The sequence below is a fragment of the Esox lucius genome, chromosome 15, assembly GCF_011004845.1.
Source record: "Esox lucius isolate fEsoLuc1 chromosome 15, fEsoLuc1.pri, whole genome shotgun sequence".
NCBI classification, from domain to species: domain Eukaryota; kingdom Metazoa; phylum Chordata; class Actinopteri; order Esociformes; family Esocidae; genus Esox; species Esox lucius.
Window position 1 is genome coordinate 17,601,189 of NC_047583.1, and position 24,603 is coordinate 17,625,791.

Sequence of the window (24,603 nt, forward strand, 5' to 3'; positions counted from 1 at the left end):
ATTTGAAACCTCACAATGTCAGACCCAAAGTTCAAATATTATTCTGGAATGTAAGCAATGTGGAGATAATTCGGAACTGGAATTTACATTTTGAAAAATACCACTGCATTCACTCTTAGTCATGCTGCGCAATTTTAAATTAGTGCTCTGCCAAGCAAAAGGTGCCACATAATTGGTCACCCTCATATGCTGTCAGACGATCTGAGGGAAGTTGTCTGATATCTAAAATGGAAGCTGCTGCCACGTTCTTTTTTTGGCTATTGAGTTGGCCCCTGTTGAGACGTAACCGCCGAGAATTAATATAGGCCAAGTGTTACTAGGTCAGAAAGGCTTTTTAATTAGGCTAATTAACAGTAAATGCATTGGAGTTATGTCAGGTCATCTAAGTTAGCCTACAACATTATTTTGACTGATCATACATCTGATATTATCTAGCCTGAAGATAATAAAGCCAATGAAATATAGTGCACAATGCAAGCTTGTTTAAGCTAACGTTGACAAGACACAACTACATTGTGTTAATGGAATGATTTGAGCATTAAGTGAAAGTTGGCGTTCATTTAAACTGGGCTTTTTCAATTAAGCACATATTTCATTAGTGGCACTGATGTAATACCCCCCAGATCTACGGTCTAGATTTGCTCAACTAGTTTGGTATTACTCAGTCACATGTTTGTTTTGAAAAAAGGATACACAGGAATACACTTTCCTTTCAAATATATTATTTGAATTAAATCATTTTGCAAGTATCAGAGTTGTATAATATTGTTACAATATCACTCAAATCAAAACAATAAATCAAAGAAATAAAGAAAAACAATGATAAAAATGCAGCATTAATTTGTTTATGAGTATGGCACAATCAGTAATCAAAGATATATGCCACCCCTTTCTGCCCTGAAAGATCTCTCTGTAGAACACCTGACATACAACATCCCAAACAGCAGTTAAGCATTTACACTGAATTAGTGGCACACTTGAGAAAACAAATGTAGTAACCAATTATCACCTCCACTTTTACACCAAGTTATTTGGCCAACATCTTAACATTGTCACAACTGAAAAAGTACATTCTTGTAAATATAAATCCTTTATATGATGCTATGTTTATTCAATCCCAAATTCTATCACATTTCAATGGTTTAGCTTTGTACTCACTCCTAAAAGCCTACTTCATGGACATTAAAACACTGTTCACAATATACCAAACATCAAATATAATTCCACAAGACTAAGATAGTTTAGTTGGGCATAGAAGATGATCAAATGACAGTTGTATTCTACAGCTAATGAATCAAAACCTGAGAAAAGTTTTTTTAAACAATGTCCACTGATAGATATTTGTCATTCGTAAAGATCTAGGAGCTTGTGTCCCCAATAGTATGAAAAACATTACTAAAACTTTGGATTGTACTTTCATTTACTATGTGGACCACATCCCTGGCTAAATATTTAGTGTTGCTAAATATTTGACTAGGAGTGTGTCAGGCTTAACTTAGTATTCCACAAGTTAAACAATTATTCTCATGCAGTGAACACTGAACATGCTTTGGCTTACAGTAGTAAGTAGGCATCATCCATTTGGATGTTGGACACCCATGATCATCATCACAATCTTTAGACATTATATTAGTAGTATTGCCAGTCTCTCACGGAGGGTTTCAACATTAAACAATTTGATATCCTTTCCTACATAAATTGATCATGAAAAACTATAAGAAAAAGTGCATGTTAGCTTTACAGCACCATCTTCTGGTTACATTTTAGAATAATACAATACACTTATTCAAAAGGATAGGACTAAAATAACATAACTGTCTCTACCACTCCCATTAACAAAAGTGCAATGTAAACATTCATGCTTGTCATTAGCACACATTTCTCATTTACAGTAATTACATATTACTTTGAGGTAACATATGCATGTCAAAGAGAGATGTTTGAACAAATAGGGGACAAATGAAGTTACTGTGAAACCCAACAAGTCATTAAGAAATATGCATTACAGGTCCTTCCCAGACTTGCCAGGATGTTGCCTCCAATATCCCTTAAAAGGGGCAACTGATAATATGTCTTGGGAATTGAAAATGAATGCAACAGATGGATTAAATGAATACATATTAGACCTGCTATTTGTCTGGCCTTTCACCCCTCCCTGTCTGTAAGAATGTCAAATTAACTAGTAGAACTCTCCTTTTTGGTGTTTTTTTTCCGTACAAATATACTGTATCACAGAAATGTGCTACTTGTATGTACAAATGTCACAGAATGCATACGGTTTGACAGGCCCACTACTTGATTTAGGTTACAGGTTCAAATGATGTTCCGAATGATTTGCCCCCCCCCCCCCCAAAAATAGAATTTCCTGAACAATATAAGCCTCATAATTTAGATTTCACATCACAAGCAATGGCAATGCACCCATGTACTCCTGACAGACCGTCCTTGCTTTTCCTCATGATAAACAATAATATACAACTTAAAATCAAAGGTACTTGTTTTTGGCAATGAGGTCATTTATCTTATTTTGCACAGTAAGATTCATTAGTGGACAACATTTTCATCTCTGCCTGTAGTTTGAAAATAATTCCCAACTAGTGTTGACAAAATAAACCAGATATTGCTTGCATTGATTCCGTTTTTTCAAATCTTTACTCACACATGAAATATGTATTGAGTATTGGGATATAGCTAGCTAGTGAGCCAAGTGACCATATTTTGAGTTGATTTGTTTTAAAACCTTAAACGAGGCAACTTGTAGTTAGGAAGAAGGCTTTTTTTTTTTTCTCCAGCAATCCTAATGTTCTGGTGTTTCTGGCTATAACATTGAGAAACATTGCATTAAGGCTCTTGGAAGCCTTAATGCAAACAGAACATACACCAAAACTCCCAACAGCCAATTAAACAGGCATGATATTCAGTTACTTCTGGATGAAGATAATGACAATGCACAGAGTCCCCACCAGACCCAGAGCTTGGATGCCCAGGAACCACAGTAGAACCCAAAAAAGGATAATGATCACAGGCTCCACGATTTTATCCCCAAAGTACATCTGGGTAAAGCCTACACTGCGCAGGCATTTGTTCAGCTGCCCAAACAGGGTCCCCATCCGCTCACAGTCATCCACCTGAGGTCTGAGAGTAGGGTCATCAATGAAAGGCCACCTGGCCGTGGGGTCATCAGCAGGGCGTGGCCTGGCCTGGGGGTTGCCGGAGGGGCTTAACCTTGCTCTCGGGGAAGCAACAGGGTGATGCCTGGTTTCAGGGTCACCAGAGGGGCGTGACCACCATGTTCCGGGGTCACCCGGAGGGCCTTGCCATCTAGGTCCAGGTGGTCTGACTCTGGGGTCATCCTAAAAAGACATGTATGAAGTAAATATCATTGACACCCTATTTCCCATACCATACTACACTGCAATTCTGCAAGGCTATATTATGGGTCCCTGGTCATTCATAGTACATTAAATAAAACAGTAAAATGCCCTATTTGGATATGTGAACACCCCCGAGTTAATACTTGGTGGAACCGCCTTTTGCTTGAATTACAGTCATGAGACTCCACTAAATTTGCACACCTAGACTGCACAATATCTGCCCATTTGTCCTTGCAGAATTGTTCAAGCTCAGTCAGATTGCATGGTGAATACTTATAGACTTCAAGTTATTCCACAGATTGGCTCGATGGGATTTAGGTTGGGGCTCTGACTAGGCCACTCAAGGACAATCCCCTTCTTGTCCTTCAGACATTGTACTCTTGCTTAGGCGGTGTGCCAAAGCAACGTCTTGGAGGAGGGCTGCAGGTTCTCCTTAAAGTTTGTTGGTATTTACACTGAAGTGCCAGAAAAACTGGTACAGACGAGTCCATACAAAATACACAGCAACGCCACCTATGCATGTCATTGTTTGCGTCTGCCAGTGCATATATAAAGCGATACACATTTGTAGAAGCATCCAGAGCTGTTTCCGCCGAGAGAATGGCAAGTCACGATTTAAGCGATTTTCAACATGGTTTAATAGTTGGAGCTCGTGAGACGGGTCATAGCATTTTGGAGATTAAGTTTGGATTTACACATACTACCATTTCAAGGGTGTACCGTGAATACAAGAATTCTGTCAAAACAGCTTACGACAGCAGTGTGGCCGTAAAAAGACTGTGGGACAACGTGACCAGTGTCGGCTGGCAAGAATCGTTTCACGTGATAAATAAATAACATCTGCATTCAATGCTGGGCCCTCAACAAACATCAGCGTGAGGACAGCGCAACGTTCCCGCCGGGATATGGGCTTTAGGAGCCGATGCCCAACTCGAGTAACCCTGATGAATACTCGACACAGCTATGCGCCTCGCCTGGGTTTGGGAACACCGCCACATGAACAGGGGCATAATAAAAGCTTTGGGTGGACAACCAGGATAAATTAGCATTTAGCCAATGAAACTGCTTTGCAAAGTCTGATAAGGACATTTAAAAAATAGTTTAAAAAACATCAGTAGTTCTGAAGTGGAGGTACTGCTGCAGGATGTGAACAGCAAATTAGTTTTCATATTCAGTAGCATTAGTAGTGGATATAAAATAAAAGATGCATGGGAGGCAATTTCTTGTTCATTGAACGCTGTATCCGGAGAAAAACCCAAACAGAAGAATAATGTACATTATAAAAAAAATATTATAAATGAAAAATTATTGTAATTTCAACCCTATATATTATAAAACTGTAGAATTTAAGAAAACACTTCTGGCACAAACGTCAGCACTAAAATGTGCTCTTGATTGTGCGTTGATTCTGTTTTTACATAAATCCCAAATAAGAAAACATTGGTGAATGTCAGAATCTTCATAGAAACTGCATAAGTGGGTTTTAAGAATGAATTTCTTCTTAAGAGCGGTTGGTGAATGAGGCCCAATAAGAATAAAGGACCCATGTGATTAGACAACTTAATTTTCTTAATGTTTTTCAGATGGATCCAAGGATTCGAAGTCAGGAAAGAGGGTTTATGGCTTTGTTCACTGCTGAAATTATAGGTATATATCTTGTGTTTCAAAAGGTTGAGGTGGTGCAGCCGATAGAGTGGTCATTTGTTTTGATTCGGCCCTGATGAGCTGTTCTCTGTTAACATTAGGTCAGATGAGGGTGTCAGTTTTCTTTGGGTTCCGCTACTGTGGGAGTAAGTGGCAATGAGAATGTGGATACTGTGGTAAAAGGGGCTTGGGTTCATGAATGTATTGAAGCTGAAGTTCCAGTAAGTAAAGCTGAAGCTAGGGGATTATCAAATTGGAAATGAGATAGAGGTGGCAGGATTTGAGGGAGAGTAAGCCTTTATATAGCATTCAAAGTACAGTACGGCCAGGGAGAACGTCTGGGCAAGGCCAGTATCATGAGTCAATAATAACTAGACTTTGATGCATACAGGGCTGAACAACATAAGGATTGCAGGAAGACATCAGACAGGAGAGTGTGATCACTGCCAAATAGAGGGAGGCGGTTCAAGTACATTGTGTAGTGAGAGGAGGGAATGAGTAGAAACATTAAAGGGGCCCTCTGCCACCCCAGAAAAGATTATATTACCCATGCATGAGAAATCGGGCACATGAGTTTGATAGACCATGGCAAGCGTCAAAGTAATGTACATTTGTTTGAGCCAGTTAATGAAATTGGACCAATTAAAAAAGCACATCTATGTAGACAACTGAATAAGAATGTTACAATAGAATGTATAGGATTTGTGGAAGGATATGGTGAAACTTATGCAAAATCAAGACTCACAGTTTCTGATTGGCCAGTTAGAACTGGGGAGGGGGTGGTATTATTCTAAAGAGATTTCTAGACCAACTACGTTCCTCAAGTACCCCCAACAGTACACATTTCCATTGTAGCCCCAGCCAAGCACAGCTGATTCAACTTGCCAACTAATTATCAGGCTCCCACTGAGTTGAATAGGGTGTGCTTGTCCAGGGCTACAAGAAAAAAATTGCGCTGTTGGGGGTACTCGAGGACCGGAGTCGGGATCCACTGGCTAAGGGACTGTCTACTTTGTGATCGGAATTCAGCCCTGGTCAAGTGTGGTACAGAACGTCGAATGTACCAAAGCTACGGGCTGTTTTTCGGCACTTTTATGGTATCCTATGGGCATTTCTGTTTGAAAAGAGAAAATCACAATATTTACACGGCACTCTTGCAGAAACGTCTTATGGAAGCATATGACTGACACAATTTAATTGAAAATGCACAGACTTTGCAATTCCTTTTTCAGCCGAGCGATGGTAATGTTAATATCGCGTTTAAAAGATTACTTCTCTCCTTAAAGTTATAATAGCCTGACGTTAGTAGAGAGCTAGATAATGACATCAGCTCATGTCGTGAATGACAAGGAATTTATTTGCTAGCAAGCTAATACTCCAGGTAAGTGAGCACGATATGAACCCTCAGTCACCAGTTAGTTTAGCCGACCATAAAACTCCACGGTTGGCTAATATCTACAACTATCTGGCTACATCAAAAATGTGTATAGCCACTTTATAAATACTGCACTACAGAATAGCATTGGCTAAACTAAAGCAATTTTAGTTACCTGGAATGTTTGCCCTACTGTGAAGTTGGGTGTATGATCATGTTGAGATGGACACGTTCGTCGATTTTCTTCCCCCTCAACCTCCCGCCGATGCGGTTTCGGTGGATCATTTACAGTTGCTGGTATAGCGGACATATTATTTACGAACTTAAAGTACAACGACGTTTATTAGACTTGTTTTGATACTGGAAACAAACATACCAAGCTGTGATTGTCAACGCCACTTCCGCCTCCCCATTCCACTTAGTCACGTGCATGAGAGAATCGAAAGCTGCGTTTGTTACAAGATAGAGTTGGGAAATTGTGAGTTTTGAAGTCGGAGAAGTCAGTTGTTTCGACACTAAACACGCGACATTACGGAGTAATGGACGTGGCTTTCTCTATCCTTTTCTGGTCATAGACTGGCTGTCTTTCGGTATGGTTTTGAACAAGTGGTTCCGATAAAATAATTAGCCATTGTTTTGGGCCATACATATTGAATATCGTTACCTATATTATTGTACAACTAGTCATTCTATTTTTTGTAAAGATCATTTTCGTCGATCCTGAACAAATCCTAATACATAATCTGTTTTGATGGGATGGGATGGGATGGGATGGGATGGGATGGGATGGGATGGGATGGGATGGGATGGGATGGGATGGGATGGGATGGGATGGGATGGGATGGGATGGGATGGGATGGGATGGGATGGGATGGGATGGGATGGGATGGGGGGGGGGGGGGGGGGGAGTAGAGAACACCAAACAATGACCGAACCGAAACCCTCACCAGCTCAACTTAAATAGGCTCCCCAACCAGAGGCAATAGGGAGCAGCTGCCTCTGATTGGGGATAATTAAACTAGTGCAGAGATGCCAAGAGGCACAAGCCCTGACTGTTGCCTCCAGGCACATAGAGATGCCTAGAGGCACCCCAGCCAGGACCTGACAATGATCCGACAACTCACAACATTTCTTAAGATCCTGCATGACAACATATCAAATCACATTTTCATACTGCCTACATCGATCAAGTAGATCATGTTTTCTCCAAAATAATATGTGTGATGTTCTCATATTTGTATTTTTATCTGCTGCCAGGATCCTTTTGCTACGATGGCGTTACAGCTATGCAATACACATTCTCATAAAAAGCACTTTATGGATTTGTTTGTAAATTAGACGGATATATTCAGAATATAATCAGGTCCTATGCATGATCAAGACTAAGACTTTTCTTTCCAACTGTATGTCTTCAGTTAAGGCTAATAAGCTGGGCAGCTTGGTAGCGAAATGGACTAACAAACTCCAACGTCATAGACCTGGGTGTGCTGTCACCTGACATGTTATCTCCCCAGTCAGATATGCTAGATAGTTCTGAAGAAAGTGTTGTCACACATTGTCTATAGAATGTGCTGCCAGCTTGTTTCTCACCAGTGGTTTTGACTCTTGTCTCCTGGAAAAGATAGTGATGGCAAGCTGCCAGTCCAGTGAATAGTCCGGGGAACCTCTGCAATTTCACAGTGATGACAGTTGGGGCATATTGGAGTGCAGGGTGAAGTTGAGGCTTGGAGAATCTGGGGAGGTTTGACATAAACCAGGGGAGACAGTGAGGACAGTGAGGCTATTGAGCAGTGGGACATGTTGCTAGGAGGCCAGGAGAAAGGCCTGTTTGAAGACGACCCTGGGTTAATTGCTGATCTTGCCTCAAGTTTTGCCTCCACCAGGACTAACTGATGTTTGAGATCTGGTTGTTTTTCTGATCTTATCCTACAGTATCATGTCTGACTTGCTCTGTGTCTGGTGTCCACTGATTGTTTTTCCTTTTTCTGGATGACCTTGGATTGGTTGATTTGGAAGATTTCTTGTTCGATTTTTCACAATTAAAACCTAGTGTCCTAGTTCTAGAGGTCCAATCTGTTGGCTATTTTCTGTCTGAGGAAGATCTGGGCTTTCCAAAGGAAACTGACAAGGTTGCTCTGCTATGATTCTTATATAGAAATTCAGTTTGAGATATAATATTCCTTTGCATTTATAGCTAACTCCACAACAGGACAACATTGAAAGGAAACTGGAAGGCAGGCATAATCAGATCTTTCTTCTTTTGTGCTGGTTTTCTTCTTTTGTGCTGTAACTTCCTTTTATATATGCTCAGGATACCTTTTGGGTACAGTTGGGCTCTGAGATTGATCCATCTAAGCTCAAAGTAGGTCTGTTCTGGAAATCTAATCTTGTTCTAGAGTTTTCAGTCAAGGTATACAATGGACAACAATACTTAGGTTCTCTCCTAGTCAGTATGAAACAACATAAGGAAATAATAGAAAGTGATACGCTTTTATAAGAAGGCAGCCATTATGATGCTTGTCCATAGCAACTAGTGATGCAGTAATTGTAATTAACTTAATGACATCATGTTTTGATTAATTCAGGTTCCATGAACACTGGTGGTGCAGTAAGGATATATGACATCACAAAAGGCCAGTTTTACCCAGTGGATAAAAGGGGAGATCTAATGATCAGTAGGATTGAACCTAATTTAGACCAGCATAAACAATTAACACACAGCAGAGGTTATTATTTTATCCAAAGACTCACAGCCATCTAGTCTCTCCATCGTCACAATTTCCTAAAATAGTATTCATGTAACTCAGTGAAATCTAACTCTACGAATGTTGCTATAATACATTACATAGCAATGTATAATATGCAGCATTAGTTGGCCTATAAATGGCATCCTATTTCCTGGGGTCTGACATATTGCAATAAATAGGAAAGAGGGAGTTGCTATGGATGTGTAGCTACTGAGGTAGAAACCCTGTAAACAAAGTTGTAATAAACAAATACTATTTTGACATTAGTTTGAAACAAATAATCCACACATGATGACACACAAGGACCCAGTTTGTATTCATACTAGATTAGGTCTCCAGATCAGGTTGTGTTGAGGGGGCCCTCCTTTGCATCCAGTCTGACACTGAACACACACAGAGAGGACAGGCTGAAGCATCTTAGGGTTGGGCCCTGGGACAATGAGAGGCGGAACACTTCCTGGGTTGATCTTTACTCAGACCTCAGATGGGGACGGAGGTTGAGTTTTAATAAATACTACGCTTCAACTCCCTCTTTAGTCTCTTTAAGACTCTCATTCCTCCTGTCCTCACACCACACAACATCTCTTGCAACAACTTGGCCCAAGAAATTGAAAAGGGACTGAGACAAACCTTGACAGATGAAGGATAAAAATAACAGGAATACTGCAGATATGAAAGTTACAGACTTCTGGTAGAGGCTGAAATATTGGATAAAGTATACACACTTCCAGTTGATTGAGCTTAATTGTAATAATTATGAAAAAAAAAATTCCCATACATACATACATACATACATCTTCTTCTGCTTCATCTGGGGCCGGGTCGCGGGGGCAGCAGTCTTAGCAGACACTTCCTCCAGCTCTTCCGGGGGGACACCCAGGCGTTCCCAGGCCAAGCGGGAGACATAGTCCCTGCAGCGTGTCCTAGGTCTTCCCCGGGGTCTCCTCCCGGTGGGATGGGACCGGAACACCTTCCCAGGAAGGCATTCCGGAGGCATCCGAAACAGATGCTCAAGCCACCTCAGCTGATCCCTCTCGATGTGGAGGAGCAGCGGCTCTCCTCTGAGCTCCTATCGGGTGACCGAGCTTCTCACCCTATCTCTAATGGATCGCCCAGCCACCCTGCGGAGAAAGCTCATTTCGGCCACCTGTATCCGGGATCTTGTCCTTTCGGTCATGACCCAAAGCTCATGACCATAGGTGAGAGTAGGAACGTAGATTGACCGGTAAATCGAGAGCTTCGCCTTGCGGTTCAGCTCTTTCTTCACCACGACAGACCGATACATCGACCACATTACTGCAGAAGCTGCAGAAGCTATGAAAAAAATAATTATCTCCTTCTCTAAATACTTTCTTTTTTGTTTATTCAAGTCACATATATTTTGGCTTTCATCAAATATAATAAACACTCCATGACTACAGTATTCATAGATTGTTGATAAAATCATATAATTTAAATATAGTACTATCATGTATTACATACAGTATAACATACAGTGAGGGAAAAAATATTTCATCCCCTGCTGATTTTGTACGTTTGCCCACTGACAAAGAAATTATCAGTCATAATGTTAATGGCAGGTTTATTTGAACAGTGAGAGACAGAATAACAACAAAAAAATCCAGAAAAACGCATTCCAAATATTTATATTTTATAAATTGATTTGCATTTTAATGAGTGAAATAAGTATTCGACCCCTCTGCAATCAGAAAGATTTTTGGTTCCCAGGTGTCTTTTATACAGGTAACGAGTTAAGATTAGTACAGGCGGTTCGAATGTTATCATTGGATTGAATAGGTGTTATCAATGGTTATCAGCCTCATAGATATGGGTCAGAAGGGGCCTGCTAGCCTACTGGTAGGCTCAGAAGGCTGTTATCATCCATTCGCATGGTTAATTTAATATTTAGATAATTTAGTATTGACTAAATTATCAAAGTTTAACCCTTACCTCTAGACTTCCGGTTAGCGGCGACCTGGATTAGTCTGGGATTGGATCTGGAGTCTTCTCTTGTATTTACCCGTGAATAACCATGCGAATGGATGATAACAGCCTTCTGAGCCTACCAGTAGGCGTAGCAGGCCCCTTCTGACCCATATCTATGAGGCTGATAACCACTGATAACGCCCATTCAATCCAATGATAACATTCGAAGTGGGTGATTAGGAGCACACTCTTAAAGGGAATGCTCCTAATCTCAGCTTGTTACCTGTATAAAAGACACCTGTCCACATAAGCAATCAATCAGATTCCATACTCTCCATTCTCCACCAATACCAAAGAGCTGTCCAAGGATGTCAGGGACAAGATTGTAGACCTATACACAAGGCTGGAATGGGCTACAAGACCATCGCCAAGCAGCTTGGTAAGAAGGTGCTTGTTATTTGTTTGTGCGATTAGTTTGTGCCATTATTTGCAAATGGATCAAACAGTACCTCAACAGAGGTACTCATCATTGGAGCTGAGGCACAGAAAGAAAGACTGATCTCTAATTTGAAGTCATTGGCACTCATCATAGATGTCTACATAGATGTGTACGTAGGTGTCATCATAGATTCAAATAAAATGTTTAATTCCCACATCCAGAATGTGGCCAAAAAATATTGCCAAAGTGCGTCCGTTTCACACCCAGGCCAATACTCAATCAATCACATTTATTTATAAAGCCCTTTTTACATCAGCAGTTGTCACAAAGTGCTTTTACAAAACACCCGGCCTTAAACCCCAAGGAGCAAGCAAAAGTAGTGTTGAATTTCAGTAGCTAGGAAAAACTCACTAAGAAAGCCGAATTTTTGGAAGAAACCTAGAGAGGAACCAGGCTCAGTGGGGTGACCAGTCCTCTTCTGGCTTTGCTGGGTGAACATATTAAGAGTACAAATTGTAATAATTAATAAATGCATGTGGGCTGAGTCCAAAGTCTATTTAAACCTAGTCCAGGTCAGAAGCATGACTAGATGGACAAGGACAGGGACAACACGGGGGAGGGGGTGTCAGCACAGTGGCAGCTGAAATCATCAGGTATCGTCTTGATCTGCAACACAACCAGGAGGTCTTTGGACAGGGACAGCATACTGAGAGACTAGTGTGCGTTTGTATCACTAGTAGGCTGGACTATTGTAATGCTCTCCTTTCTGGTCTACCAAAAAAATGCCTCAGATCAATTGGAGCTCATACAACATTCAGCTGCGGAGAGCAGGACCAGAAGGAAAGCAAACATTTCACCTGTTTTCAAATCACTCCACTGGCTCCTAGTTTTCAAATTGATTTTAATATTATTTTATTGGTCTACAAATCATTAAATGGTCTCGTTCCCGACTACATAATTTAAAGATATGTATCCACTAGGTCCCTCAGGTCTTCTGGTAGTTTTTTCTTAGTGATTCCTAAGGCCCAGTCTAAGATGCACAGCGAGGCTGTTTTTAGGCACTATGGCCCCAGCCTGTTGGCTTTCCAGATGACCTGAGGGAGGCAGAGAGTGTAGATATCTTTTAGTCTGACTTTTATCTAGTGTAAGTCTTTTATATAGTCTCCTTCTGTTACTTATTCTTATTTACCCTTTTTATGTTCAGCACTTGGAGTTGCATTTAATGTATGACTTGTGCTGTATAAATAAAGTTTGATTTATTGATGGTTGTTTGAACCCTGAATGCTGAGTGGCTAGAAGCGGTAGTACATTGTGAAATTGTATACCACAGGTATGACAACCATTTTTTACTGTTATAGTGTGTTTAAAACAGATTTATAGTCACAATAAGGCCCCTCTGAGTTTTGTGGTATAGTGTTGAGGCACTCCACATTATGTCAGGCATAAGAAAAGCCCTAAGTTACAGTATATTGTCCATATGCCACAACCATGTGTGCCTTATTGCTTAAATATGGAATACATCAATCAGTCAGTGCATGTGCCACTCAAGCAGAGATTGTGCTTGACCCCGCTGACAGAGTGACAGTCAAGATGTAGTGCAGTCAGATCAGTTTGCTGCTGTGAATCCAAGGTGAGAAAGAAATGACAGCTTACTGCCAGGAAGTGACAGTGAGACTCAGGAGGCTTAAGGAAAGTAAGAGGTTCCAAATTGACTGGGTTGTGGTATATCTCAATGCACATTTGATCTGCTGTAGAAAAGCTAGACTAACTATGCAGACTGTTGAGCATGATTCACCCAGAACCTTACCTAGTGTATATAGACAAGTAAATTCTATGTTTAGAACGTAAGCCAATGGGTGGCTTTCTTATGTGCACTCCCTACTGTATGTGCAGTCCCTTTCCCAGAGGGATAAACAAAGAAAAGCCACATATGACAAATTATAATAATGCCTATCTCAAAGGTAAACACTGAGTGGTTAGACAGACAAAACCACAAGAATTAGATTAACCACCAGTAAATACAAATGAGTGGCAGTAACAGAGACAGAAAATGTTTTACATACCCACATGAAAGACAGGGCTAACTCTCTCTGCTAAGGGTGTGTAGATATCTGAATATCTTAATTAATGTTGTTTTAGTATCTAAAGTAAAAAAAAAAAAATAGCACTACTTAACATGTGTTGTTGTACTGTGCGTTGTATGATGTTCAGAGAGAAAGATTGTTGCAAGGTGTAAGGAGAATGGAACGGAGATGGGGGTTAGGTGGTATTTTAGGATGGGGAGATGGAAGCAGTGTGGTGGTTAGGGAACTTATTCATTTTAGTAAGGAGACTGGTTTGACACGAAGAATGTAAGTGTAGGTTGCCATGGCTGACCACACTCCTTAACAGTAGGTGACGGTATATGCAACTGACAGTTGCGAGCCGCTAAGGAGCCTGAAGAAGAAGACGAAGAAGAAGGAACACCTGTGTATTGAATGACAAAGAGAAACAAAGGACAAACAAGTAGAAACACATGGACAAGTCCAAGGGATGTAACACTAGTTTACAAAAGACATAAGTTACCCATGACTCTACTATGTATTGTGTCACTGAGTCATGGTCTAGATACATAGCTAACAATCCAAAGCTAGCAAAACAACAACAGTGTTTCTCTGTTCATTAGTGGTGAGCTAGCTTCTGAGCTTAATTTCACTTTCTGCAGGTCCGACAGTGATGTCCTACAGCAGTTGGTACAGCTGTTTTCTTCTGTTCAAATTTTATTGTTTTTACCCCAAAACTCTCTGAACGCAAAGCCCAGTAGGCCTACTGCACTCCTTGTGGTAAATTCTGTTTGGATTTCAAACTCATCTCACTGACTTAGAAAACATGAAATGTTATCAGCCATGATAAATAAACACGAATATCTCAGTGTGAAATTCCTCATTAACAATTATTTTTAATCATTGTAAGTGGTAAGTTCATCACTGGCTACCTTGCCTATTTTATGCCTTTGCCTTTTTAAGTAATCTACTTAATCATTTAATAAAGACACAATTTGGTTGTCACTTGACAAAAAAGCTACTTGTTTGCAGGCCCTGCACTGAACCCCATTCTAACCCCATTTTAGCCTAATAATGTAAGTCCAATACCTCGAAAAGCATAGGTGTGATTCAGTGTTGGTTCAATTGACTTGGTGTTGTACTGTGATGATTGTGTTCCCTTAATTTTTGGAGCAGTGTATTGTCAGGTGAATTCATTCCCTGGTCAAGCAATCACACTTTACCTTGCAGACAAGGTAATTGGGTGACGGGAACTATTAGTATGCTGTGACCACAATTCAAATCACCAGCCAAAATAACAGTTGTGAAATAATTATGTTTTAGCAACAGTTATTTCACCAGATGGTCACAAGGAATTCTACCACAAGACGTTTAATCAGTTGTCTGCAATGTATGTTTTATGACTGTAAATACCTTCAATCTTTGCTGAGAAAGAGAGTGAATCAAAATATATATAGAAATATGCAAAACTCTTAGGCTACCCCCAAAAAATCTTTCAAGCTCTTTATCTGGGGCTAAGTGTCCATTTTCTCATATAAAACACTATACTAAAGCTGTGCATGATCAAAATAAGAGTTATCATGTTAATTTTAGACCTTGTTGGTATGGTAAGGGTTTACTTGACCTCTAATGTTGTGAATTCGCACTACGCTATATAGTGAGGCGCAGGATTAAGACAACGTGCTAGTAACCTGGGTAATCCTAACTAATCTGCCTCTGCTTCGCCACTCTTGAACGTAAGAGAGTTTGGGAGCGGCAGACTGTGAATGTCTGCTGGAATATGGCGCTAAACCAAGGTTTTGCTTTCTCTGGCCTTGCATAGTGAATAATGAATCTACTTATCTTTTTACAGGTGTTACCGTGTTGCTTTTTTGTGGTCCATTCATGCCCTGCTTTGTGTACATGTGTCTACCAAGGAGGAAGCAATGGGACAGGTATCAGGTAGCGTACAGTTCAATTATTAAATTCCATATTTGAGTGCCTAAATTCTTGCATATTGGTAGATCTGCAGTTATTTGCCTAACATCTTTCATCACTATTATACTTTAAAAATACACTGTACTATATACAGCAATACCTGTAAGAATAATCCATGAGTGTGTGAAGTTGACTGTGGCCTCATGTGCTAAAATCTATCTATCTATATACAGTGGGGAGAACAAGGATTTGATACACTGCCGATTTTGCAGATTTTCCCACTTACAAAGCATGTAGAAGTCTGTCATTTTTATCATAGGTACTCTTCAGCTGTGAGTGATGGAATCTAAAAAGAAATCCAGAAAATCACATTGTATGATTTTTAAGTAATTAAAATAAGTACAAACCTGATTGCAAAAAAGTTGGGACACTGTACAATTGTGAATAAAAACAGAATGCAATGATGTGGAAGTTTCAAATTTCAATATTTTATTCAGAATACAACATAGATGACATTTCAAATGTTTAAACTGAGAAAATGTATCACTTTAAGGGAAAAGAAAGTTGATTTTAAATGTCATGGCATCAACACATCTCAAAAAAGTTGGGACAAGGCCATGTTACCCACTGTGTGGCATCCCCTCTTCTTTTTATATCAGACTGCAAACGTCTGGGGACTGAGGAGACAAGTTGCTCAAGTTTATGAATAGGAATGTTGTCCCATTCTTGTCTAATACAGGCTTCTAGTTACTCAAATGTCTTAGGTCTTCTTTGACGCACCTTCCTCTTTATAATGCACCAAATGTTTTCTATGGGTGAAAGATCTGGACTGCAGGCTGGCCATTTCAGTACCCGGATCCTTCTTCTCTGCAGCCGTGACATTGTAATTGATGCAGTATGTGGTCTGGCATTGTCATGTTGGAAAATGCAAGGTCTTCCCTGAAAGAGACGACGTCTGGATGGGAGCATATGTTGTTCTAGAACTTGGATATAACTGTCAGCATTGATGGTGTCTTTCCAGATGTGTAGGCTGCCCATGCCACATGCACTCATGCAACCCCATACCATCAGAGATGCAGACTTCTGAACTGAGCACTGATAACAACTTGGGTTGTCCTTGTCCTCTTTAGTCCAGATGACATGGCGTCCCAGTTTTCCAAAATGAACTTCAAATTTTGATTCGTCTGACCACACCACTGGCATCCAGTATGGTTTTCCGGCCCTGACCCTTACGCAGAGATTGTTCCAGATTCTCAGAATCTTTGGATGATATTATGCACTGTAGATGATGATAACTTCAAACTCTTTGCAATTTATCTCTGAGAAACTCCTTTCTGATATTGCTCCACTATTTTTCGCCGCAGCATTGGGGGAATTGGTGATCCTCTGCCCATCTTGACTTCTGAGAGACACTGCCACTCTGAGAGGCTCTTTTTATACCCAATCATGTTGCCAATTGTTCCTCTAGCTGTTCCATATCTGTACATTTAACTTTTCCGGCCTCTTATTGCTACCTGTCCCAACTTTTTTGGAATGTGTAGCTCTCATGAAATCCAAAAAAAGCCAATATTTGGCATGACATTGCAAAATGTCTCACTTTCAACATTTGATATGTTATCTATATTCTATCTTTTTTGGAATAACTTAATATTTGGTACAGAAACCTTTGTTTACAATTACAGAGATCATACGTTTCCTGTAGTTCTTGACCAGATTTGCACACACTGTAGCAGGGATTTTGGCCCACTCCTCCATACAGACCTTCTCCAGATCCTTCAGGTTTCAGGGCTGTCGCTGGGCAATACGGACTTTCAGCTCCCTCCGAAGATTTTCTATTGGGTTCAGGTCTGGAGACTGGCTAGGCCACTCCTTAGTTGCCCTGGCTGTGTGTTTTGGGTCGTTGTCATGCTGGAAGACCCAGCCACGACCCATCTTCAATGCTCTTACTAAGGGAAGGAGGTTGTAGGCCAAGATCTCGTGATACATGGCACCATCCATCCTCCCCTCAATACGGTTCAGTCGTCCTGTCCCCTTTGCAGAAAAGCATCCCCAAAGAATGATGTTTCTCCACATGGCGAGTGGAGTTTAGACCAAAAAGCTCTATTTTTGTCTCATCAGACCACATGACCTTTTCCCATTCCTCCTCTGGATCATCCAGATGGTCATTGGCAAACTTCAGATGGGCCTGGACATGCGCTGGCTTGAGCAAGGAGACCTTGCGTGCGCTGCAGGATTTTAATCCATGACGGCGTAGTGTGTTACTAATGGTTTTCTTTGAGACTTTGGTCCCACCTCTCTTCAGGTCATTGACCAGGTCCTGCTGTGTAGTTCTGGGTTGATCCCTCACCTTCCTCATGATCATTGATGCCCCACGAGGTGAGATCTTGCATGGAGCCCCAGACTGAGGGAAATTGACCGTCATCTTGAACTTCTTCCATTTTCTAATTATTGTGCCAACAGTTGTTGCCTTCTCACCAAGCTGCTTTCCTATTGTCATGTAGCCCATTCCAGCCTTGTGCAGGTCTACAATTTTATCCCTGATGTCTTTACACAGCTCTCTGGTCTTGGCCATTGTGGAGAGCTTGGAGTTTCTTTTTAGAAAGGTAACGAGTTCAAACAGGTGCAGCTAATACAGGTAATTAGTAGAGAAGAGGAGGGCTTCTTAAAGAAAAACTGACAGGTCTGTGAGAGCCGGAATTCTTACTGGTTGGTAGGTGATCAAATACTTATGTCATGCAATAAAATGCTAATTAATAATTTAATTGAATGATTTTCAGGATTTTTGTTTTAGATTCCGTCTCTCACAGTTGAAGTGTACCCATGATAAAAATTACAGACCTGTACATGCTTTGTAAGTAGGAAAACCTGCAAAAGCGGCAGTGTATCAAATAATTCTTATAATAAATGTTATAGGTCCTATTTTGGCACTACTCACTTACTTTATGTCATTCATATATCATACTATTTGCTCTGACAGGTCTGTTTTGTGTGGTGAAACCCGCATGTCAGTCATTCCCCTCAATGCTCCAGCTGACACAGTTAAGTTGCGTCTGGAGAAGACCTCTGTCTCCAGAGTGCCACGGGCAGCCTTCTTCTACTTGTCTGAGCTCCAGTTCCTGTGGCTGACCTACAATTCCATCACCTCCATCCACCCCAGCAGCTTTCTTAACTTGAAGGCAGGAATGGGCAGGCTACCGCCTATATATTTTATCCTCATTATTTAAATGAACATATAAACTAGACAGAAAATAAATATATTTGATGTACAAACAGTACAAAATGTACAGTGGGGTTAAGTCTGGACTTTAACTAAACCATTCCAAAACTGAAACTTTCTTGAACCATTCTGATATAGACATGCTTGCTTGCTTCATCTCATGGCCTAACAATCCCCTATAGATACAAAGCAGAATGAATGGTTCCTTCACTGATGGCAAGTTTTCCTGGTATAGATCCATGTCATCGTGTAATGCGCTGCCACAAAAGGTTACTCAGGGAGACAGCAAGTTTAGCTTAAAGTTTTTCAGCAAAGCATCCTCAAACCACGACACTGTCGCCAGCATGCATCCTCACACCATGACATTGCCGCCACCATGTGTGTTTCGTTGGTATTCACCAGACATAATTCACTGAAGTTGCGTGGAACTCCAGGGCATTAGAAATGTCTTTTTGACTCTTTCAAGATCGATTTGCATCAACATCTGTTCTCCTGAGGTGTTGGGGAACGTCGTTGAAGTTTGCATGATGTGACTATAGAACCTGTGTAGTGACAACTTCAGTCAATGTCAAGCAAGATTTTTTTTTACCCAGATTATTAGTTGCAACGTTGCATTAGGATGGCTGTGTCAATAAAACCCTATCAAGATATAATAGATATGCATGTTTGTGCTGAACCATGAGCTTATGTCAAAAACAAACAACCTTTTGTGAGGGAAATAATTTGTGCTTCACATTAGATTTAAAGCGGTAGCTCTTGTCACAGTTTAAAAAAGAAATGTAAATGGCCAGAAAAAAATCTGTGAACACAACATTTACCATGCCTTCAGTGGATGTGTAGGAGGAGGATTCTTGAAATCTAAGCTCCAATAAAATTCATAGCCATTTTAGCCATTGGAGCCATCACTTAATTTAAATCAATGAAATACAAACGCTTCCAGACCCCCAAGGAGGCGTGATGATATTTGGAGGTATGGCCTTGCAAGACTACGTCTGGACAGACTAAATCAAATTGCATGGAATCACACAGGCATGGTGTTATGGTAGCCATGTTTGCAACACTAGCCTTGAAGTAGTTAATTGGTATTGTATGAGAACTACAGTGTTTGTTGGTCATGTCTCCTTGAAGGCACTGCGTGAGCTGCGATTGGATGGAAATCTTCTCTCTACCTTCCCCTGGGAGGGTCTTAGAGACACACCAAGGCTGCGAACCCTGGGACTGCACAATAACCGCCTCTCCAGCCTCCCTTCCCATGCTGCCCTTTTTCTTCCCAATGTCACCTATCTGGACCTGTCTAGCAACAGACTGACCACACTGCCCCCAGAGCTGTTGGATCTCTGGCTCCCTCTCCCTGGCCAGCTGGCACGCCCCACACAGAGAAGAGTGTTGGGTATGGTTCACTAAAGTAATGTTGGTGTTATATACAAAGAACAGCATATGAAACCGAGAAATGCTCACATCTCAAATGCTCACACAAAACGTGCATTTCCTATTGGATGTGTTTCTCTGTGTCTCCAGGTCTCCATGACAATGTGTGGCAATGTGACTGCCAGATCTCCATGCTGCTGACCCAGTCCAAGTTCCAAGGGAGCCCTGTGGTTCTCATGGACCAGCTTCTGACCTGTAGCCGTAGTGAGGGGTCTGCCGTCCAGCTGGAGGACTTGACGCAGTGTCAGAGGCCCTCTGTTCAACCCTTAGCAACCCGGGTCACCTCCACCCTGGGCAGTAACGTGATGCTTCGCTGTGATGCCACAGGCTACCCAACTCCAGTACTCACCTGGACCAAAGCTGCCGGAGCCTCGATATACAACACAGGTCTCTATAAACATTCTGTGTATTATTCCACCAATTCTGACATTTGATTTAATGTATTTCTAACATTCTGTCACAGAGAGCGGATGTTCAATTTTGCCCTTAATTTGACCTTAAGTTAACAGGTGGAATTATTTTAAGATATCATAGATTATTTAGTCATTTCATATGGAGTTTGAGGATCTATATAGGTATTCCCCAAAAAATAAACAAATATATGAATGAAATTATGGTAAAATGGGCCTATACAGTTATTATGCATAAAACAATAACATTGATTAACTGTTAGTCCAATGATTCATTTTGGAGTGCTTATCTTATATCAATTAGTTCAAAACATTTTATGGTAATAATGAGTTTCCAAATCCCTTTTACAAATGTTTACCGCAACAATACTTATCTTAACAGTAAATCACTAGATAGGCTTGTGAGCGCCTTGCAGCACAACCATCTTTGTATTTCAGAGACTACTGAGTCTAAAGTGTGTATGTAGGAGTTTGTAACTCTAACCTCTTGGTCATGACATTCATTACAGATCTTTTCAAGAAAAAAGCCGCAGATAACTCTGAACAGCCACAGATAAAAAAAAACACGATCTACAAAGAACGTGTTCAACAGGCATTTTCCTTTCAGAAGATGTAACATAGGCTTTTGTAGCCAAAATGTTTAGAGAATGCTACTTTTTTACCTTTATATTAATGCAGGTGGATTCACAGGATTTATACTTTTACAGGTGGATTCACAGGAGTCAGATTGACACATTAAAAACTGTGGATGACAGAATGTGATGATGTCACACTCAGACAGCTGATTTATACTTAAAACAAAAAACTATTGATTGCCGTAATAAATTAAAAATACACCTCTATGATCAAGACTTTGTGATCCTAAAAGTCATAAATCTTACAGGAAGTCACGGAAGGCGTATAAAGTTAAAAATAGAATATGATTCCACTTTATTCATTGGTGTAATTCTTCATGTGGTCTATATTATAAGTCATTGTTTAAGATGGAAGATTGGTGCACAATTTCTATCCAATATTAAAAAGTTATACAAAAGGCACTTATTTAATGGATCAACCCCTTTAATGTTGCAACCTTTTGAACTCTAGGTGTTGGGGGTGATTGCTGTGCCTCTTTTTCTGAAGAATAAAACCCGCAAGTCGTCTTCTAGATCCTCATCCAACAATAGAAAACCTCTTTGTAGCTATTTAAACAAACAAAATAAATAATAGTCATTGTTTGCAAGGGTGAATAATAAAATATATATAAGCCATTACTTTGAGACAATATGGAATATCATTCACAGTGGTGTGGTATTGCTTTCAAAAGTGTGATTATGTTTGATCTTGTCAGAATGCTGTCAACAACGAGAAAGTAAACCTGACCCTGAAAAACTACCCATCAACTTGGACAGCTGTAAGTAGCCTACTTCACCTTAACCACACCCGTATATTTTGACCATCTTGTTGCTATATATCTTGTCAATAGACAAGAGTTGTCTATTTTGTGTTCTATTTCAGTTATTCAGGAATCTCCACATGTAGGAATCCGATGGTCTATCATCAGCCTCAATGGACTTTCATACAAGGATGCGGGAGAATATCGGTGCCAGGCACAAAACATGGCAGGAACAGCAGAAGCCCCCATTAGACTTAGGGTGTTGGGGGTAATTGCTGTGCCCCCTTTCCTAAAAAATAAGACCCGCAAAGCATCTTCTAGATCCTCATCCAACAATAGAAAACTTCTCCCACAAAAGCTGAAGTGGTCACAGAATAACACTTCAATTTTCACCACTAAGAAGAAGACTCTTCTTAACCTCAACTATGTTACACCTCCCACAAACAAAAAACAGAGCATTAAAATATCCCAGGTCCCCTCCCCCCTGAAAAAAATATCGTCATCCTCACCACATAACTACATACCCAAACGCAAAAAAAACTCAGTCCCAAAGTCAAACAGAGAATCTCAGATATTTGTCAATACTATACCCACCTCACCTGCAAAGTCTATCACTCCATTGTCTTCACCAGCATCATACCAGGACCAACTATAGTGGCCAATTGATCTGCTACTATAATGGCCCTTCTATATTCCATAACTATTGAAAGACACGTCCATTTATAAAAGTCACAACACTGCATCTGTTTTATTATGTCTGTGAATGCACTGGCAGAGCCACTGAGCATAATTCTTTCCCTGCTATTTCTGAGTTGGTAAACAAACTCAATGGGTGTATTGGGTTTATGATAAAAAGGCATGGTTGTCGATTCACTGCCACCTGCTGTTATGAATTAGGTCCACAAGGGACGTTCAACCAAAAACATTGGAACAGAATATATAAGTAATCTTCCCCATTGAAGTTCAACCAGGCCTGAATTCAAGTAGTAATAACACACACAGTTGAAATAGTTTGGTCCAGGGCTGCAGATTTATCTTTTCTTAAAAAGAATTGTCTCAGAAGCTAAAGATCCCGAAGGTTCTGCACTTTTTGTGTTGTGTTCTTTGCATGTATTTTTATTAGCTAAAAGGAAGGATGGATTACATATGCATTTAGAGTATTTTACATTTGTATAACATAGCATTTAGTTGACATATTCATGACATTTTGGCCAAAATGTAGAAGCAGAGACCCTTGGAGTATGTATTGTAAAAAGTTTTTTTAACATTTGCCAAATAAAAAAAAGATGAAATTCAATATCTATGTTTATACTTGTTATTTTCGTACATCAATAAAAAAAAATTATATTCAAAAACGTTAAATAAAATAGCATGTACATAATAAGGGTGAGTACTGTGTAAATTGTTTTCCAATCTTTTGGCATAAAATATAACATATTACCTTTTTTGTTATACAGTATTTTTTGCTTATCTTTATCAAGGGTGCTGGGTGCCAAACATTTTAGAAGTGACTTTAGTTTGTATCTTGTCAATATTGACTTATTGATTTTGTTGCATTACAATGGATTGAAATTTACTTGTCCTTTTTCATTATAGATCTTCACAAAACATTTACCTACAGTGAATTAGTTCAGTAGTCAAATTAGGCTTAACAAATCACATACTAACTTACATTGACTCAATCTGTGTGAAATAACATACCAGTTCTAACTCTGTCCCTAATATGGTTATTAGTGTACATTTTAGAGTATTATGAAAATGGAACACACAAAGCAAAAATATCTAATTTTCAAAGTACTCACCCAGCCAACAGAACCTGTTAGCCTTTTAGTCAAATATGGAGGGGCATTCGGTTAAGACACACCTCGCTACACCGAAGATGTAATTCAAAGTCCATCCATTCATTTGTGAAAACATACCATTCACTACAGTGTTCTGGAAAGGTGTTCCTGACTAGAGAAAATCGCATATGTTCTCCAAGTCATCAAAAGGACTGTTTTCAAACTTGGAGTTTCATGATGGTGATTTACTTATAAATTATGCAAATATAAAAAACATATTCATCCAGCAAAAAATGGTTTTGCAAAATGACTTTGTTCTTCACAGATGTCCCAGTCTGCATCCTGAGTGCAGGATAACATTCTGAAATAATACTAACCATAGCTCAGGGTTCTCCCAAAAGAATGTGCTGCCCCGAGTTCATTATTTGGCTAAAAGTAATGACTGCCTATAAAACTGTAGAATCTAACCAATGGGATCCAAAAACAGAAGAGGGAATAGGGTATCTTGGGTTCTCCATTTCCAAAGCTTTACTGGCTTCTGCTTATAATTTACAGTTTTGACAGTTCGAGGTTGAAAGAACACATTGCCCACTTCATACGTGTGGTAAAGATTACAATGACAAACAGTTTTCTAATTAGGAGCATACCTTTAAGATATCCTATATTTTAGTTTTTACTACTGTAATTATTTAATTTTTTATTTTGTAAATAAAGGTGAGAAAACATTGAAACCCATTTGGAATTAATTTTAAAGCCACAGTATGCGTGACTGTCATTATTTTTGCAAAGCTTTAATTTGATATGATGAGCAATATATAATTTCAAACTTTAGCCAAATAAATTCATTATGTGCTTGAGTCATGAATTAATTTGTTCATTATAGGAAATACATGTTTTGTTAATAAATTGTAGCAAATAATATGTGATT

General features: G+C 39.9%; 2 protein-coding genes across 2 annotated transcripts; one reads left to right on the forward strand and one right to left on the reverse strand.

Annotated features, from left to right (window-relative positions):
- Positions 1 to 705: 705 nt before the first annotated feature.
- On the reverse strand, positions 706 to 7,134 carry fam241a (family with sequence similarity 241 member A). Its single transcript, XM_010892397.4, has 2 exons — positions 6,569 to 7,134; positions 706 to 3,353 (listed from the first exon to the last, which is right to left on the reverse strand). The coding sequence occupies exons 1-2, from the start codon at positions 6,701 to 6,703 to the stop codon at positions 2,922 to 2,924; spliced, it is 567 nt and encodes a 188-aa protein (XP_010890699.2). The 5' UTR covers positions 6,704 to 7,134; the 3' UTR covers positions 706 to 2,921.
- Positions 5,960 to 23,191, forward strand: lrit3b (leucine-rich repeat, immunoglobulin-like and transmembrane domains 3b). The gene is made up of 7 exons (XM_010892398.4): positions 5,960 to 6,399; positions 15,400 to 15,488; positions 18,442 to 18,640; positions 19,810 to 20,071; positions 20,200 to 20,496; positions 21,850 to 21,912; positions 22,017 to 23,191. Exons 1-7 carry the CDS (start codon positions 6,361 to 6,363, stop codon positions 22,547 to 22,549), a joined length of 1,482 nt encoding a protein of 493 aa, XP_010890700.1. The 5' UTR covers positions 5,960 to 6,360; the 3' UTR covers positions 22,550 to 23,191.
- Positions 23,192 to 24,603: the final 1,412 nt, after the last annotated feature.